General features: G+C 36.8%; 1 protein-coding gene across 12 annotated transcripts in view; it reads left to right on the forward strand.

Annotated features, from left to right (window-relative positions):
* Positions 1-20736, forward strand: part of LOC108717011 (traf2 and NCK-interacting protein kinase) — a 166949-nt gene that overhangs the window by 26475 nt on the left and 119738 nt on the right. For all 12 annotated transcript variants that reach the window (XM_041563334.1, XM_041563337.1, XM_041563332.1 and 9 more), the window contains exon 2: positions 13909-13974. In XM_041563334.1, the coding sequence (XP_041419268.1) occupies positions 13909-13974 (66 nt within the window). The remainder of the gene's footprint in view (positions 1-13908; positions 13975-20736) is intronic.

Consider the following 20736-nt stretch of genomic DNA (forward strand, 5'->3'; position numbering starts at 1 on the left):
TCGCGTAAATGCTCAAAAATGCAAATGGAGGCAATTCCAAGTATTTTCTAGGCAGGGATTTTTTTGGGCGTTTTGTAGCTGCAACAGAACACAGGCTGCAAATCGCACCATGTGTCATTGCTCTAAAAGGTAACTGTCATCACAACATTTACATTAACATCCTATTTAATATTTCATGCACTGAATTTGTCAAATAAAAACTGTGCCCTTTACAGAATTTAAATAATTTTGTTATTTTTCTAACAAATATAAAAACAAACAAATACAAAAAGTATTGTAAAAGTGATACCTATATTGGCTAACATTGCAAGCTTTCGGAACACCAAGGCCCCTTCGTCAGGCAAAATACAAATGAAAGCTAGAAAGGCACAGCATATATTCTGTTAGACCAGTGAAAGGTATTCATGGGCAATAAATTAGGAAATTGCAGGTTGCAGATAAATAGAGATCAAATGTAGAGATAATACAAAGAATTAGGGTGGGTTGTAAATAGTCCAGGAGTCTGGATTCAGTCAGGTCACATAGTGTGACATGAAACCTGACCCTAAAATAAGGCCCTGTCTTAATGGGGTAAACAACTCCATACATGTGAATTCATAAATCTTCCTTTCCCGTTCAGTTTTAAAATTCCCTTTTAGAATTAAGACCTGAATGTCCTGAAGACTGTGATTTTGACTGCAAAAGTGTTCCCCACTGGTGTATCACATGATTTGGTGTTGATTTCTGTGATGGTTCATCCTTGTGCGCAATGTTTGTCCTGTTTCACCAATGAATATGCCTCCTGTAGAGCACCTAGTACATGTAATAATTTATACCACATTGGATGAAGCATTCGAATAGTATTCCAGAATGGTGTATACTTTTTGTGTATTTGTTATAGCAACTTGATCTTTGCACAGAATGTATTTGCAGGTTTCACATCTGTTGCTTTTGCAGGGAAATTTTGTTGTTTTAGGAAGAGCACTTCTGACAATCATTTTCCTCAAATTAGGTGGTTGTCAAGACAAGAGAGGTAGTTCCGGGAATATTTGTTTCAGTTGGGTATCTGTATAGCGAAGGGGCCTTGGTTCTCCGAAGGCTTGCAATGTATTTTTATTGTTAGCCAATATAGGTATCACTTCTACAATACTTTTTGCATTTGTTTGTTTTTTTATTTATTTTTGCCACTGGCTACCACGGTACCACAGGTTTTGTTTTGTTTTTCATGCACAGAATTTCAGCATAACAATTTCAGGTGCCATGAGAATACTTTCATATACTATTTACCACTTAACATCTTTACAACACTATATACCACTATCTTTATACTGTTCTAGGGTAAATTAAACACTTTTTGGGCAAATGCTTTTTACCAAAAGGTTAATTTATTCCCAGAAATACAGTAACACTTTTTGTAGTGCTTAGTTGCATAGAAAAGATATTAATGATGCTGGGAAAATATGTATTTTGCGTGGGTTCTCCACTGTGTTGTGACATGGAAAAGGAAACACGAAGAAGCTTGAGCTCTGTAAAAAAGGAAAATGAAATCCTAGCTGGTTTATTTATATAGATTAGCCTTGCTTTAATAGAAAGCTTTTCATATCATATCAACCACCAGATTCACTTCTGAACCTAGTAGACTAAGCTTATCTGTGACACTTACAGAGGAATTGCAGCCTATTGGGTCACAAGTTACATTCAGGGACAATGTTCACTAGTTATTTCCCCCGGACTTGTCTGAACCCCCTACCTTCTTCAAACTGCACCTCATAGCTGGACTCTATTTGGACAAACAGTCAAATGTCCTAAGCACTTTAATTATCACAGGGGCAACTTCAGCTTCCTTCAAGGGGGTTGTTCACATTTAAATTAACTTTTAGTATGATGTAGAAAGTCATAATCTGAGACAATTTGAAATTGTTTTTCAATTATTGTTATTTATGTCTTTTGAGTTATTTAGCTTTTTATTCAGCAGCTCTCCAGTTTGCAGTTTCAGCAATCTGGTTAAAATTCCCCTAGCAACCATGCATTGATTTGAATAAGAGACTGGAATATGAATAGTAGAGGCCTGAATAGAAAGATGAATAATACTTTTGTAGCTTTACAGAGTATTTATTTTTTAGATGGGGTCAGTGACCACCACTTGAGAGGTGGAAAGAGTTAGAAGAAGGCAAATCATTTTTGAAAACTAAAATAAATAAAGCAGAACAACTGAAAAGTTTCTTCAAATTGACTATTCTATAACATACTAAAAGTTAATATAAAGGTGAACCACCCTTTAAGTTTAAAATATAAGCTGTTTTCATGTGTTATTAAAAAATGTTAATCATTGCCTTTGAGCCACCCTAACCCCAACCAGCCATGCTCAATGTATAACCAACGCTTCCCAAAAATCCTTTATTTGTACAGGTATGGGATAGCATTATTCAGAGAGCTTCAGATTACATCAATGGCATTTCAAAAAGTGTAATTTAAACAAATACTTCCTCATTTTTTTTTACAGATTCCCTGCTTCTCTGTAATAATAAGTGTGTACTTTAAAGCTAAAGCTTTTTAATTCTTGTTGATTTACAAAAAAAAAATAAAACTTTGTACATGAAGACAGTCAAAAAGAGCAAGTGGTTACAAAAAATCCTATTCCTGCACAAGGGTTAGCAAAACATACATCATATTGTCATGATACAAAAAGTCCTTGCAGTAACATATTATCTTGTTTTCATTTTTTCAGTGAATGTTTGTTGCCTTCATTTAATTTTTGTTGTTGATCCTATTCAAGGTTGTATTTAGTCAGACTTTAGTATTTCTGCTGTTCTATCCTTACTTGATATTCTGGGGATTGCAGTGACTATCAATTTAGTAAGTAGTGTGTAAGTTAGGTGGCAGCCTGACTGCATAAAGGATTCTGTAGAAATGTGTTTATCTGAGAAAAGGATATTGGGTGTTGGCCAAGGCACTCCAGAATCATCAAAATGTCATCACTATATCATTATCCCCATGTCACATAATAGACATTTTAATCACATAATAGACATTTTTATTCAAAAACATTAAAAAAGAAAAATTGAAGGCCAATTGAAAAGTTGCTTAGAATTGACGTACTAAAAGTGAACTACCCCTTTAAAACTAAAACTACCTTTTAGTATCATGTAGAGAGTGATATTCTGAGACAACGTTCAATTGGTTTTCATTTGTGGTTTTTGAGTTATTTAGCTTTTTATTCAGCAGCTCTCCAGTTTGCAATTTCAGCAAATTACCTTAGCAACCATGCAGTGATGGGAATAAAGAGTGGAATATGAGTAGGAGAGGGTTTGAATAGAAAGATGATTAATAAAAAGTAGTAGTAGTTTTACATGGGGTCAGTTACCCCATTTGAAACGTGGAAAGAGTCAGAAGAAGAAAACAAATAATTCAAAAACTCGAAAAATCAGAGCGATTTGGGTTTCCACTTTATTTTATCAAGTTTTTCCACGATCCCGTTAATGTGGGTTATTTTATTAATAAATAAGTTCATATCAAGCATGGGAGAATCGTATTTTAGTACGTAAATAACCCCCAAAATGTTGCATTTTAAAATGCCTAGACACTTTATTGCATTGGTTCTTTTGATTTTTTTCCTTCTAATTTCAGACATAATGTTGTAAAATAGTGGTGTGAAAAAGTTGTAAAAACAGTTACTTGCGTCAACTGTAACTTCCTTACGGTTGTGTTCAATTAGGGCACACTGGGGCACGTACACAGGATCTGATATTGCTTCCGAAATAACCTTCACTGTCTTATCGCTCATGCACGTTTGTGAAATCAGCAATGACCTAATGAAAGCCTTTTTGCTGGCAAGTGAATTGCTGTTTTTTATGTGATCTTTTCAGATTTCAATCAGCTGTGCTTTTGACACTGGAAGGTTAATGAAGTATGTCTTTGCATATGAAAAGCTGACTTACCAGTAACAATTAAATTGGGATAAAGCTGTTAAAACAACTTTTGGAAAAAAAGATTTTTCAGAATTGATTGAATTAACCACATTGTCTCTTGCAATGCCTAGATGAGTGAAATTGGGAGAGTATGAATCACATGTATATGTTCTTAAAGCCTATCACAGAAAATGACAGGAAATGCTGTATTTTATATACTGAACTTTATATTTACCCAGAGGTTCAGTAGCCGTTTAACAGTAATGATCCATACCTCCAAAGTAGCTCCATCTTTTGTGCAAGGTTATCTTTTGCACGCCAGTGACATTTCAGAAGCTCAGCATGCTCTAGGCTGCTCTTGAGAAGTTAAGCTTAGGGGTTGTGTAAAATTATCCAAACATTGACAAGGGTTACATCTGGCATAGTAGCAGAAGCTACAGGGCTGGTGATGCAGAAGGCACTGGTTTATATACTGTCATGTAATGTGCCCAGTTGGGTCCTTGGAGGGCCCGGGCCTGCATAATGATTCTGGACCTTAAATGGATATTAAACATGGAAAGTAGTCTTTGATACTTGCTATGCTTTGGGCCTCTATCGCTGCCTGGAATCTGTGCAAATTGATGTGAACTCTAATGTGTAAGGTACTAGTATTTCAGGGTTCAAGGGAGAAGCAACAGAGAGAATCGCTTGATTCTATAAAGCTCCAGAAGCTGCATACTTCCCTTATTCTTTGAAGGCAGGGCTCACTGGACATTGGGAATTTTGGAAGTGTTCTTCAGTGAGATGATACTGACCCTAAAATAACTACTCTTCAAAATATTAATATTACATTAAACATACCCTTTAGGTCATGTTGATCATTTTTCACTGATTTACTTGAAGTTCCTAAACCTGTCTCTATTGCCAACCTGACTGCCTCTTCTCAAACTGTCATTTAGTTAGAGATTCTAATGCTAACTTGATCTTTTGATACTTGATCCCAATAAAGATGTAATTAATCATTTTTGGAGGCAAAACAATCCTACTGGGTTTAATTAATGTTTGAATTATTCGGAAAACCCTAGGTCTCTAGTATTCTGGATAACAGGTTCCATACCTGTAAGGTAGTATGGGAATTTAGACCCCGTATAAGGAATTTTGTGTGCAACAAAACAGTATATTAGCTGTGGACAATTTTGTTCAGGGCCTTCGAGGACAACTGATAGACCCCCATAATTTCTTTTAGCAGCAAAGCTCCTCATTACCCTAAATCACCTTTGAAATACAGCTTTAAGCAAGGAAGATAGTGCAAAGGATGCTTCCTGGTAGGACTACCTCTATTTTTACCACTGACAGAACCAAGGCACTGCAGCATAATTTATGACGGAAAAAAGCTTTATGCATTATTAATTTCCATTTTTGACTCTCTAGAAATAGAGTGCAATATTCACTTGTTCTCTTTTCCCAGTACAGTTTTTTTTTCTGTAACTTTCAGCCAGAGGAAGCCAAATGAGTGGTGTCTGTTAATGACATGTACTTGCAGAATTTTCATTAGCTGTACTGGGGGTGGGGGATGTTTCCTTACCAAATATCCTCCTGGCCAACATTGTGCTGAATGTATACATTTTATTTTACAGCAATAACCAGCATCTAAAAATAAAATGATGTGCTGGTATCATTGTAATTAAAATGCTCTCCTGTGTAGCATTTACCGGATATGATCTTCACTCAAATGTTCTCCTAGAGCTTTATAGAAGTTATTTCGGACCTTTATGCATATATCAGCCTTCTTTGTTTATTTAGGAAGAGTTAAATTAATGGCCTTGGCTAATGTCAGTGGAAGAAAACACTCCACATTAAAGGGGCAGTTCATAATAACGAAACTTGTCATATTTAAATAGTGCACTGCAAATAGTGACTATTTTTAGTAGCTTTTGTATTTTTTTAAGCTTTTTCTTAATTTGACTCAAAAATACATAGATTTAATCACCCTCTTATATTCCCCAGTATCTGCTCACTAATCCAGATCACTGACCTAATCTATTACAATTTTATACAAATTGCAGCTCTGGCTCAGCATAGCTTGAGGCACGAATAAAGTACCAATTTTTTCACCACAATCGGAGTGCTGCTGAAGTATTTTCTTGTACGCAGCTCTGGCTCAGCATGTCACTTGAACTTTACTAAAGTCTGACACAGATAATATTTTTTCTACATGCTGCCAAAAAATGTATCAAATTGTAACCGTTTAAAAAGTCAATGACCTGATTTTTAGGTGTATGAGAGGGAGAAGAATAAAAACAAATTATTGTTCCGTTTAATACTTCCTCTGATACAAATCTAAAGTTAATTTCTTCTGGTAGAATTAACTTGAAATTGCTCATGTTCTGTCACAATTGTGTATGGTGTACATAGAAAAACAGGTGAGTAATAAGCAACATAAACCCCACATCCTCAGGCAGTTTCAGTCTTTGTGGAATCACCTAAATGTAAGGCACATAACCATCCTCACCAGCCAGTAGGCCATGGGGTTGTCACATTTGGGTTACCTTTTTAATATGATGTAGAGAGTAATATTCTGAAACTATTTGCAATTGGTTTTCATTTTTTATTATTTGTGGTTTTTGAGTTATTTATCTTTTTATTCTGCAGCTCTCCAGTTTGCAATTTGAGCAATCTGGTAGCTAGGGTCCACATTACTGTATCAACCATGCACTTATTTGAATAAGAGACTGTAATGTGAATAGATGAGGACATGAATAGAAAGCAGGGCTGGAACTAGGGGTAGGCAGAGTAGTCATGTGCCTAGGGCGCAAAGGTGGAGGGGCACCAGGCACGTACTTACTCCTACCCCTAGTCCGGTCCCTTCTCTGCCGACCGCCCACTTGTTTTCATCTGAGACCAACTGAAAAGTTTCTTTGATTTGCACATTCTATAGCATACTAAAAGTTAATATACAGGTTAACCAAATTTATGAAGGGTTGAAGTGAAAATTCTAATTTGAATTCGGATTTAAAAATTAGAATTTTCAAGGTTTTTTTAGTGTAATTCGACTAGGGATTTTTTTTTTTTTTAAAAAAAATTGAATTTGAATTTTGAAATTTATCATGTACTGGCCTTTTAAGAAATCGAATTCGACTATTTGCCACTTTTTATCCCGATGAATTGCTGTTTTAGTCTACGGGAAACGTCCTGGAATCAATTTGGAGTTGTTTGAAAACATCCTGAAAATCAAATTTGATTCAAACTCAAATAAAATTTGATTCAAATTTGATTTGAATTCAATTCAAGTTTGCTGGTTGGTCCCATTCACCCAAATTTGAAAAATTAGATTTTTTGGAAGCATTTCTTTTTTTTTTCCTGAATTTCGAGTTCATGGGAGTTCACGAGAGTTTGTGAGGGCTTTTAAAAACTCCCATGAACTCGAAATTTGACCCTTGATAAATCTGCCCATAGGTGTAAAATATAAGCTTTTTTTATGTGTTATTGCATTTTAAGTATTGCCTTTGAACCACCCTAACCCCATCCAGCCATGCTCATGGTCCAACCAACTCTTCACAAAATCCTTCTCCGTTTTTCTATTTCGGGATCCTTTATTTATACAGGTATGGGCTCTATTATGACAAAAGCATTATTCAGAGAGATTCTGAATTGTCTTTTAAACAAATACTTCTTTTTTTTTTTTTTCACTGATTCCCTGCTTGGATAAAAAATCCTGTTCAAGGGTTAGCAAAACATACAAAACATCATATTGTCATCATGATACAAAAAGTCCTTGCAGTAACACATTATCTTGTTTTCATTTTTTCAGTGTATGTTTGTTGCCTTCATTGAATTTTTGTTGTTGATTCTGTTCAAGGTTGTATTTAGACAAAATTTTAGTATTTCTGCTGTCCTTACTTGATAGTCATCATCATCATCATCATCATTTATTTATATAGCGCTGTCAAGATACGCAGTGCTTTATAGTCTGGCGATTGCAGTGACTGTGAATTCAGTAAGTAGTTTTGTAAGTTTGGTGACTGCCCTTTCTTCTGCGTAAGAACACACAACAACCTGACTGCATAAAACTTTCCTTAGGTTAGGATTTTGGTGGGACTGTAAAAATGTGCTTATCTGAGAAAAGGATATTGGGTGTTGGTGAAGGCACTGTAGAATTATCAAAATGTCCTCACTATTTATCATTATGCCCTATTCACATAATAGACAATACTGTGCTGTTTATTACTATTATGTTCATCATTCTGTGGTGAAAAGCTTGGTTGAGATGCGTATTCGATTACATTTGTTAGATTTTATGATTCACAGTTAAAACAAAAAAAATAAAATCAATTGCATGACTTGAGATCTGGGAAAAATTGCTTTCCACAAGCTGTATTTCTCTTACTAATTGTACTCGTTCCCATTACTGGCAATAATTTATTAATTCCGTTCCAGATATATGAAGGTCATAAATATTGATAGGGGCTTTTTAAACATTGACGAAGGATACTAATGCATCTGAGCCTTTCTACAGTGGCACAATAAGCCTGTGATTTCCAAACCTGTTATTTACTTTTCTTTGTTGGAATGCTCTTTGGGGATGATTTACAATTGTTAGGTTAATGAGAAATTCTTTCCCATGCATCACAGCTAGTTTATGTCTATTGCATAGAGTTTATTATTCGGGATTACAGCAGAGAAGGAATTAGTGCAGAGATTTTGTTGGCTGGACTCCACTCTTCATTCAGTTTTGTAGATTTTTTTTTTGCATCCTTCATTTAAATGTACAGGTATAGGATCCCTTATCCGGAAACCCAATATCCAGAAAGCTCCGAATTATGGAATGGCTGCCTCCCATAGACTCCATTTTATCCAAATAATCCAAATTTTTAAAAATGATTTCCTTTTTCTCTGTAATAATAAAACAGTAGCTTGTATTTGATCCCAACTAAGATATAATTAATCCTTATTGGAAGCAAAACCAGCCTATTGGGTTTATTTAATGTTTAAATGAATTTCTAGTAGACATAAGGCATGAAGACCCAAATTACGGAAGATCCGTTATCCGGAAAACCCCAGGTCCCGAGCATTCTGGATAACAGGTCCCATAAATGTACTATGTGTAGATCACTCTTAGCTGGTGGGAGGTGCAAAGAGCAACCAAACCCGGGCAGACTTGCACTCTGCATGAGACATATGAAACTACACGTTATTTATCATAGGTTGAATTTTAGAGTTATGTGAGCTTTTTTTAGACCTCGAATTAGTGTACAACTGAAATGATTTCTAATTTAAGAAAAAACTCGAATGAAAAAAACTAGAATCAGTAAGTTCATGGTTAACAATTTGAAAACTCAAATTAATCGAGTTTTCAGGGGAAGAAAAAAACTTGATTCGCTCAAATTGATCAAGTTTTCAAGCGAAACCCTCTGAAAAAAACTTCTCAAAAATAGATTTTTGACTCAAAAATAACCTTTGATTAACCTTTTTGCAGAAAACACAACTCGAACCTTAATCTGCCCCATAGTGTCTTAGCAAAGCCAGTTATCACTATTGTCTTTTTTGTAGCTGTGACAAGTAGCTGCTACTAGTAGCTCTGTGTGTCCTCATCCTAAGAAGTATGCTTTTGCGCCCCTAATTGCTCTTGCATCTCCATGAGTAATAGTAAATAGTAAGGACTTGCAGGAGGCAGTGGATCCACTTGGATAAGCTTTTTCTCCACCTCTGTTTCTATAAAGGCAGGGAATCCTCCGCATGCTCCACTTGTGTCTCAGCATTTTTAGCCATATTGATTTTCAGGCTTTGGTTCTCCTCTTACTAAAGGTTATAATGAGAATCCAATCAACTGCACCAACGAATAACGAACAGTAAGACACTTTAAATTAAGACCTGTCTCTCTTCCATTACCATGCATTAATATTATAACTACATTTCACCTACAGTCAATAAATGTGTTCTCACTCACAGCACTGCAGCATTTTCCGCTATTCATTATAAAGGAAATGCATTAGCAATAATAACTCATCACCCACTGTCAGAGTTTGCACCAACGTTTTATATATATTCCACAATTGAAAAGCAATGTAACTCACCTGAAACCTTTTCAAACAGCCAGAGCAGTGAGCATGGTCAGGGTGCATGGCCTGGGTGGAACAGAGAGGTTTTTAAGGTGGACTGGAATAGGTATGCCTTGGATGGAACAGGGGTCTTCTTCATTAGGTTTCATAAAATAACTTTGTTTTGGTGTTGATGGGTATCTCCAATCACGTAATTGTTGGAACTTTGTAGATTTGTCACCTGTGGGCAGCACAGATTTCCCATTGGCAACAAATACAAATGTCCCACCCAGTGTGCCATCATCCTAAATTGGGTGACCTCTTGTGTTGTGTTTATTTTTTTTCTTTTGTATGTGGCTATAAAGATACCCCTCAATCTGTGTATAATCTTCTCTATCACATTTATAAAGAATTATGTTACTGTACCTCTTCTCTAGAGGAAACAAACCCAACTTTGATAGTCTTTCCATATAGATTAAATATTCCATTCTTTTACCAGTTTAGTGGTGTAGTGGAGTGAAACTCAGTCCATAACGACATACCATGTGTCTGTGGTTGAACCTTTTGTCTTTATGTATCTTTGCTCACTAAGCTTCATTGTAGGGTCAGAGGAGAGACTTGCATTGCTTTTTGAAATAAGAAAGTCAAGCAGAACTAAAATTATATGCTCGTTCCTGGTAAAAGTGCACTGAAGTGATGCTTGTGTCCTAGTCACACTATTTACATGAGTTAAGATTTTGCTACAGATGCCATATTTCCTCTTTAGGGTTGTACACAGTGATTCATGGTTGTGGAGTCGGTACATAAATCCTTTGATTCCGACTCCTCATTTTAGGGATCTAGCGCACGGGCAGATTCGGGGAGATTTAGTCGCCTGGCGACTAATTGCCTCTTTTGCGATTGCGACAATCTGCCCGAACTGCCTTCCCCTGCCTTCCGCCTGCTATAATGAGAAAACGCCAGCGGCAATGCACTATTTCCGGCGACTTTGGAATTCGAAGTGCGGCGAGTGCATTGGCGCTGGTATTTTCTCATTATAGCAGGGGGAAGGCAGTTCGGGGAGATTGTCATCCCGCAGAAGAGGCGATTAGTCGCCAGGCGACTAAATCTCCCCGAATCTGCCCGTGTGCTAGCTCCCTTATGGTACCTACCGACTCTTCTGGTTTTAAAGAAACAGTAATACCAAAAACTGAAAGTGTGTCAAAGTAATTCAAATATAGTGTACTATTGTTCTGCACTGGTAAACTAGCATGTATTGTATTTTTATAGACAAGCTGCTGTGTAGCCATGGGGGCAGCTCTTCAAGCTGGTAAAAAGGACAAAAGGCACAAGTCACATAGAACATAACAGATAAACTCTGTCCAATACAATGGTGTTTTGTCTGTTATTTGTTATGTAACCTGTGCAAACACACAGCTTTTTCCAGTGCATATTAAATGTTAATTACTTTAAAACGCTTTCATTTTTTGCTGTTATTGTTCCTTTAATATACTAATGTATTTTCCATGTTAAATACATAATATACAAGGCATTGTATCAATGCCAAAGCTCAAAAATATAAACCACATGCTTTGGTAATTCTATATCAAAATCGAAGTTAAATTAAATAAAGCAAAAACAATTGGAGAACCGAAAACAACTTGTATATTAATTGAACTTGGCATATAGCTGTAGAATAGCTGTTAAATACAATCCAAAATTAACTAAAGTACTGTTCTTAGAAACAGAATTGCTTCTGCCATATCCTCTTTCATAGAAGCTCTTAAATCTGATTTATTTTCAGTTTTTGTATTTAAGGTTATTAGGAATCGGTAAGTACAGTTTTGGTGATTCTGACTCCAGATCCCCAAAATTGCTTCCTACTCCACCTCAACAGCTCTGCAAAGATTAATGTTGCGATCACCCAAAGTTACTATTCAGTGGCCATATTAATCAAAATATTGAGGTGCTATTAGTCTTAAATCCGATGCTTGATATTTGATTTGTATGCAGTCATCCATTGTAAGCCTATATGGCAGCTTAAAGGAGAATTAAAGCTTAATATAGTAGTAGGCTAGATTTGACACACATTAAGGGTCATTTACCTACAGCCCTGGAGTGTGCAGAGGGCAATTTCAGACACAGACATCACGTTTTTTACTATCAATGCAGCATTCTTTCCCATAATACTAGTTTATTGGGGTTGTTAGGGGGACACAACTCATCAGATTTGAAGCTCTTGTGCTTGTGCTGATTTTTTTTTCTTTAGACACAAGTCTACTGTTTTTGTTGACACAGCCTGCACTTAACCCTGTGCAATAGAAGCACATGTACTTAATTCAAAACAGGAGGCACTAGAAAAGCCGCTCAACCCAGCACAACTACCTTTTTATGCAGTTACCTTTAATGAATGGGATTTGAGGAGCAACTGACTTGGCAGCCCCACAATTGTACTTGCTGTCGTAACTGACCCCATTTATTATTATTATTATAAAGAAATCAAAATGCAAGGCTAGTTATTAATTAAGTAAGATTCAAGTGACATGGCATCTCAGCAACAAGTGCTCTCTGCATCAGAATTTAATAATCAGCCATGTAGCATCCGTTCCTATGTCAGACACACCTCATTTTCTGTTGATGATGTCCAACAACCCCTAAGCATAGGTGTCGTTTACCAAACAAGATCCAAGATTACAAACTCTGGTGGACAATTTTAAAGGGCTCTATCATTATTGTTATGGGAATGCTGAACATCATAAAATATAGCATTTCTAGCCATATTTATGTTCTAGCTTTACATCTACCGTAACAGCTGTATTATTTGGGTCCACTACAGCCCCCCCCGCCTTGCTGTTGTTTGACTCCATTGCACCAGGGTGTACCATTACTACTTAAGAATTGCTTTGCAATTTGAGATACCAGTGATCTTTATCATAGTACATAGAGGATGTTTTGATTCTGATTTAAGGTAAAGCAAAATCAAAACAGTAAATAACCTTGGTATAATTATATATTTTGCTGGAAATACAGAATTGCATGCTGCTTTTACCTGTTCATAATAAACAGCAATTTCCTATTAGTACATTTATGCAAATAGTGTAAATCACTCATTTACGGGTATGCTTGTATTGTTTATGAGATAATTAGAAGTTGGAACTGAGTTCTTATGCACCATCCAGTTGAGTGATTTTATAACAAAAAACATCTGCTGACTCATGTAGCACATTCTTTATAGGCTTCCAAAAATCCTATTTTTGTTTTTTATTACGAGAGGAAAATATTCTGATATACTGAGACCTTTGAGCAAAACAAATAATGATGCAATTTGAGTGAAGCTTTACAATGCCAGAACAATCACAATTATTCATTTTATTTAATATGCAATGCATTACAAGGTTTACTGCATGAGACAAATACCTAGGCCATATTGACCACTTCACTTATATGTCCCCTGTCCTACCTTAAAACCAGATTTGAACAAACATTTGAGCTGCAAGCAATGAGCCAGTGTTTGAAATGCAGTTTAATAACCAGTAAAACCAGAGCAATACTTGCTTAATGGCACAAGAGTATGCCACAGACTAGTAGTTTCCATATGAAGTGGATCAATGAAAGTAAGCTGTTCTATGGCCCAAGTGCTGATGTAGCTAGACCATTGTAGTCTTCTTGTATATAAATGCAATTTGCCTTCAGTGATAGAGATACTGTATATCATGTGGCATGTGCATATAAAGTCATATACATGGGTTCACCCTAAGAACATACAATATGTCTAAATGGAGTGGTTCCTCCCTTTGCAAAGCACTCGTTAAAAAGTATCTCATAATGACCTTATTTATTTTGTCTTTATTTCACTGCTAAGTATTTTCAGAGACTGTACAGTTGATTCCTTGGACCATGTAAGGGTATTCAGTTTTGCAAAGACAACAAGGTAGTATATAGTAAAATCTTGTTGAAATCCCACTCGTTATATAAATGTCTAACTGTATGTATGCTTGTTATTCATTTTATTATATTTTTTTTAGGATCCTGCTGGAATTTTCGAGTTGGTGGAACTAGTTGGGAATGGAACTTATGGACAAGTTTACAAGGTAAGCTCCTTAAAGGGTTATTCACCTTTAAACTCTCTTTTGGCATGATGTAGAGCAGAGATCCCCAACCTTTTGAACCTGTGAGCAACATTCAGAAGTAAAAGGGCTTGGGGAGCAACACAAGCATGAAACATTTTCTTGGGGCGCCAAATAATGCTGTGATTGGCCACTTGGTAACCCCTATGTGTATTGTCAACCTACATTGAGGCTCTGCTTGGCATTGCATCTGGTTTTTATACAACCAAAACTTGCCTCCAAGCCTGGAATTCAAAAATAAGCACCTGCTTTGAGACCACTGGGAGCAACATCCAAGGGGTTGGGGAGGAACATGTTGCTCACCAGCTACTGGTTGGGGATCACTGATGTAGAGAGTGATATTCTGACACAATTTGCTTTTGTTTTTCAATTTGCTCAGTGGGAAGCGACATCTGTAGAGCTATTTCCCTTTTTCAGGACCCTTGTAATACTCACACACACCATAGACCATTTTCTGAGAGCAGAGGGGAAAATACTGCAGTTATTCCTGTAGAAACTTGAACAAAGTGTAAAATGAGGAAACACCATTAGCAGGACTCTGTTATGTGTCTAAGCACATGCATTAAACCTGGAACACTAATTTACTGTGGAAAAGCCTTTTGCTGATGTTGCAATACAGATAGGTGTGTGTGTGTTTTATCTCCACAGCACTGTTATAGAGGATATACATCATTTACATCAGTCCCTGCCCCTGTGGAGCTTACAGTCTAAGGTCCCTATCCCATTCACATGCACAGGCTGTAGTCAAGTTTATCAGAGTCATTTAACCTGCCTGTATGTATTTGGGGTGTGGGTGGAAACAAGAGTACCCAAAGGAAACCCACACAGACATAGGGAGAACATGTAAACTCTGTGCTCTAAGGGGCAACATCAAATTTGGAAAAACTCTGTGATTTAAAGATTACATAGCACCTTAAACCTTCAGTACGCCACCTGTATAAGTCCACAGGTACAGCAACCACATTTTAATGTATGAGCCAACTTGTCATCCATCCCTCTTCCATCAGCCTATTTTAAATGCATCTATTGTCAACCTATTAGCCAAAAGTCTTTGACACACCAGTATGTCTTATTGTTTCCTATTTCAAACTCTAATTTTTGACTGATATGCTTTATTAATAAGGTGATATCTTGTATTTAACACCTTGTCCTTTGGGTCAGGCCACACGAGCAGATTCGGGGAGATTAGTCACACCAGCGACAAATCTCCTCTTCTTTGGGGCGACAATCTCCCCAAACTGCCTTCCCCCTGCCCTCCGCCAGCTAAAATGAAAATTTGCCTGGGGGAAGGCACACGCGGCGCTTTGTTTTCCGAAGTTGCCTCACGAGGAAACTTCAGGTGACTTTGGAAAACGAAGTGTCGCATGTGCCTTCCCCCAGGCGATTTTCATTTTAGCCGGCGGAGGGCAGGGAAAAGGCAGTTCAGATCCAAAAAAGCTAGGAAAGCCTATGGGGACCTTCCCCATAAGCTAACATTGATGCTCGGTAGGTTTTAGGTGGCAAAGTAGGTGGTTGAAGTTTTTTTTAAAGAGACAGTACTTCGACTATCGAATGGTCGAATAGTCAAACGTTTTTTAGTTCGAATCGTTCGATTCAAAGTCGTAGTCGAAGGTCGAAGTAGCCAATTCGATGGTCGAAGTAGCCAAAAAAATACTTCGAAATTCGAAGTATTTTTTATTCTATTCCTTCACTCAAGCTAAGTAAATGTGCCCAGGTAACTTAAAATTGCATTGTTTTGACCTGGAATTTACTCAGTTTTCATAACTGCAGCAACCGTTTGAATGAAAATTATTTGTTTAGGTTGCGACTCTACAGAACAAAAAATAGGCTGGACAGAAATCTTACATATAAAATTAAACATTTAGATGTATGCATCTGCATCTTTGTTTACAGAAGAGTTGAAGAAGCTTTATGTATTTCATATTAAATTCCCTACATGTATAATCAAGACATGGAAACATAAGTATTACTTACTCTTTCTTTAGGATTGATGTTTATACACTGTGATTGCTTGGATCAGACAACCTTTCCTGTTTTGTACTGTCCACGCTTTGTCTACTATCAGACCATTGTTTTCTCTGCTGGCAGAAAAACACCAGCAAAGAAACCTGTGCATATGGTATTTTAACCGTAGCAATTCTAGACTGTATACTCACTGAAAGAACAAACAAACAGGCTGGATTACAGGACAGCAAAAAAGGAAATAATTGAGATAAATCAGGAAGTTGTTTTTCCTTTGATAACAGCCTGATAAGTACTTGTAGGTTTGTAGAACTAAGGTTAAAACAGAGGTTAACAGCTTCAATTTTGATCTCCTGTTTACTCCAAAACAGAGAAGATTTTAGAAAATGTAAAAGTGACCAGTATATACAGGAAAGATGTTCTGTTCGTCCGAAGAAGTGAGACCCAGAAATATTTTGTAAATTTCTTCTGCATATTTTAATATGTGTAGTGTTGCTTATGTTATTTGGTTGGGAAACGTTACCCCAGGACAGAAGACACATTAACAGTTTTCATCTTATTACAGGTCTGCACAGAATAAAGTGATAACTAATGTTATGGTTGAAGAACTAATGGAAACCCAGTGGTATAGTTTGTAGGGTAGTGTAGCAGTCACACTATTTGTAAAGGGGGCTTTTGTGAAAATGAAAAAATAGTATATGAGTTTATCTAATCTAATCTAATTAAGTCATAGGGCATGTTTGCCGGCAGCAGAAAAGCAGCAGTACAAAGCCTACAGTTTATTCATTTATTTTAATGAAATCTGCCTGTCACTAACACTGACAGACATTTTTAATGTACGTGCCACAGCTAATGTCAGATGGACTCCTTACAAGTCAACTCACAGGTTGCACAGCCATATTCTGGTGCGTCCCTGTCTGCATCTAGTAAATATTTATTTTTAAAATTTGGCTACAGACTCATTCACAGATCCATTTATAATTTTCTGTTGTTGAATATTTAGGAATGACTTCTGCTCAGCAATAATTAATCTACTCATATGGTTTCCCATAACAACTCTATGCTGACAATACTCAGATCTGTCTCTCCTATCTCAACCCATGGCCTTTAATTCGGGTCTCTTCCTGGCTATCTGCTATCTCTACTTCACAATGTTACCTTAAATTAAACCTCTCTAAAATGGAAATGGTTTTCTTTCCCCCAACTAACACCCTTACCATCACAGAAGTATCTATCTTAGTTAACAATTCCACCGTTGCCCCTTCTCCCCAGGCCCTTGGGGGTATCCTAGATTCTGCCCTGTCCTTCACTCCTCATATACAGTCACTTGTGAAATCATGTCACTTTCACCTAAGAAACATATACAAAATACGATCATTTATCACCCAAAATGCCGGCAAAATTCTTATTTTCTCTCTCATCATATCACGTCTAGACTACTGTAACTCTCTATTAATTGGCCTTCATCGCCAGAGACTGTCACCTCTCCAGTCCATAATGAACTCTGCCGCCAGGCTTATGCACCTCAGCAACCGCTCCTCCTCTGCCATGCCACTCTGCCAATCTCTGCACTCAGTGGCGTAACTAGTTGTTACTGGGCCCCATAGCAAATTCAATTTAGGGCCCCAAAATATTTATAAGTTGGCCTATTTTACCAAGATATTTTAAAATTGCTAATTAATTAGGGTCTCACTGGGCCCCCTACACTCCTGGGCCCCCCTGCAACCGCAGGGTCTGCTTCCTCTAAAGTTACGCCCCTGTCTGCACTGGCTTTTACTTCTATAAGCTGTTTTGCACTTCTTCACCTTTTGTATCGATTAACGGTCACTATGTATGTAATTCTGTTTGTTCTTTGTATAAACACATTTATTTTACATAGCTGCAAAATACATTGGCGCTCTATTTGTATTTGTTCCATCAAATACATTTAAACAGCAGGTTAAGATATACAGTTATGGGATCTGTTATCTGGAAACCCATTATCCAGAAAGTGCCAAATTACAGAAAGTCCATCTCCCTTAGGCTCCATTTTAATACAATACATTTTTAAAAATGATTTCCTTGTACTTGACCCCAACTAAGATATAATTAATCCATATTGGAGACAAAACAATCCAATTGGGTTTATTCAGAGTTTAAATTATTTTTTTAGTAGACTTTAAGGTATGGAGATCAAAATTACAGAAACATCTATTATCCAGAAAACCCTAGGTCTTGAACATTCTGGATAACGGGTCCCATACCTGTATATATGTGTAATGATATTGGTCCAAATGCTCTCATGGGTTTCTTGGAGTTAGAAAGATGGGCAGCAGCAGCAGGCTGTGTATTTGTAAAGATATAGTTCACCCAATTACACTTTAACCTGATCTCTTGATCTATTCTAAACATTTTTGCCTCTCTGCACAAAACACCAATTTCCAGTTGCACAGGATGTGAGTGAAAAAATGCTGGTGGCTGAGAAATGCACATATTTGACCACAACATTTTATTTTTGCGTATTTCAGAATAACTTCCAACAAAATCACTGTCTTTAGGTTTAAATGCATCTTTTCTCCTGACTAAATGCCGACCTGTTATGTAATTTCAGCAGGGATATTTTAAGCTGTTCTTTCTGTGGGTAAATTAAGGCTTAATATAGAGGAGTTTATGGAATGGGTTTGTGATTGCAATAACAAAAGAATGCAAGAGACTTCTGGTGTTTCATTCTTCCTTGACAAAGGAGCATGGCATTAAAGCACATTCCAGGACTTTTATTTAGAATGAGCACAGACTGAGTTTGCGTTACAAAAGAATTCTATATTCAGCATGCATTTTCCATGCTTCATGTTTCCAGGAAATCCTGATAATCATTTGACACTAAACATGTATTAATCGTTATTACCCTTTTTACAAAATATTTGTCTATTACTCATTCTTTTGAATATTTATTTTTTCCATGGAATAGGAAGAATTAATTATTTATATACTTGAGTTTAGGAGTACTATTGTTCATATTGTAATACCTGATGCTGGCTTTGAACTTGAAATTTGTTCTTTTAACCAAAGTATGTGCCCCTCCAGCTGTTTTTGAAATGTAAGACAGAGCAGGCAATGGAAAAGGAGCTTTGTCTCCAGTTTAAAATTGATTGTGCTGCATATATATGATAGAGTTTATCAAACTACAACATTTAAAAAACGTATTGTATAAATCGTACCAGGGACTATGCTTTTAATTGTGCAATATACACCTAGGTTAATTCAATAATGCTTGTGTCAGACATACTATTTATCATTTTAATCTTTAAAAAAATGTGCTTGGTTTTGTTTGTTGGGCTTAAAGGGGTTGTTCACCTTCCGACACTTTTTTTCTGTTGGTTTCAGTTCACTAGAAATAGACTTTTCCAGTTACTTTCTATTTTCGATGTGACCGTTTTTCTAATTTTGAAGTGTAAAAGTTTCATTTTTCACCTTCTAAAGCAGCTCTGAGAGGGGGATTCGCCAACCCTGTAAACTGTTCTAAATGGATACATTTAGTTGATACATTTGTTATCTTTGTCCCTGCTGAGCAGAATCCCTGTGTTTCATTACTGGTAGCTGTTACAATTGATACAATGGTTGCCAATGCTTCAGAGATGCTGCTGAAAAATGTAAAAATATCTGCACCTTAATTACTGAGCTGCTAGACTCAAACACCAGAGACAGGAACATTCAACTTTAAACATAGGTAAAAGGTAAAATTTTTTAAAAAAGAACGTTAATGAGGGCAACAATCTGAAAACAATTGAATTGACAAAAGTGTTTGGAAGGTGAACAACTCCTTCAATGAAAAAACTCAAATAACTTTGATTTTACACCTAATCTCAGATTTTTGGTTATAGGAGAAGAAAAACATTGTTGTCACAGGTAAACCACCTTTATAATGAATTTGTCCTTCCATCTGCAATCCCTTGGCACAGGCTATAGCTATAGGCTCATTAGGGCAATGATATGGTAAATCTGAGCTACAGTTAGGGTTGCCACCCGGCTGATAATTTACCTGCCAAAACACCTGCCAAGGCCGTGGCTGGTATTACAAATTTACCGGCAATATAGCTGCTGGTAGATTTGTAATACCCCTAACAAAAGCCCTTGGCCCGGCCCAATATGCTAAAAACCTACCTTTTTGCCGCCTTCTGGTCATTGCGTGGCTCCAACCCTTTTTTACATCATGTCCTGAACCTTTTTATGTCATGTCCCGACCCCTTTTACGTCACTACCCACCCTTTTGTTCCCGCCCCCACCACCGGCCGGTGGAAATTTTATTAAAAGGTGGCAACCCTAGCTATAGTAGTGTACCTTGTTCAGGTCAGGCCCCAAAATATCTTTGGAGGGGACAGGTGGGAGACCAAATATCCCTATTTTACCAAGTTTCCTTGCGAGTCAACTTCAGGCTACTTCTGAAACGGACAGTGAAGCATATGTCTTCCCACAATTTACATTACTGATGGTGGGAAGGAAACTAGAAACGTTTGCAACCCATGGTAGAAATTTACCATGGTGACCAAATGTCCCATGTGCCATCACCCTTAGAGTAAATTCTGCTTACATATAGTAAAGTAACAGATTTGCTGTTAATTTATAAATAACCTTGAATAATAATACAATGCTGCTAAATAAGTTAAGGTAAAGCACTTTTAAAAATGAGCAGTTTAATATCATTCTGCCCAATGGCATGACTGTGCTCAGTGCTGTTCAGACATTTATCTTTAACAATAAATCGTTAAATCCAAAATGTTTACCTCT

The sequence above is a fragment of the Xenopus laevis genome, chromosome 5L, assembly GCF_017654675.1.
Source record: "Xenopus laevis strain J_2021 chromosome 5L, Xenopus_laevis_v10.1, whole genome shotgun sequence".
In the NCBI taxonomy this organism is placed as follows: domain Eukaryota; kingdom Metazoa; phylum Chordata; class Amphibia; order Anura; family Pipidae; genus Xenopus; species Xenopus laevis.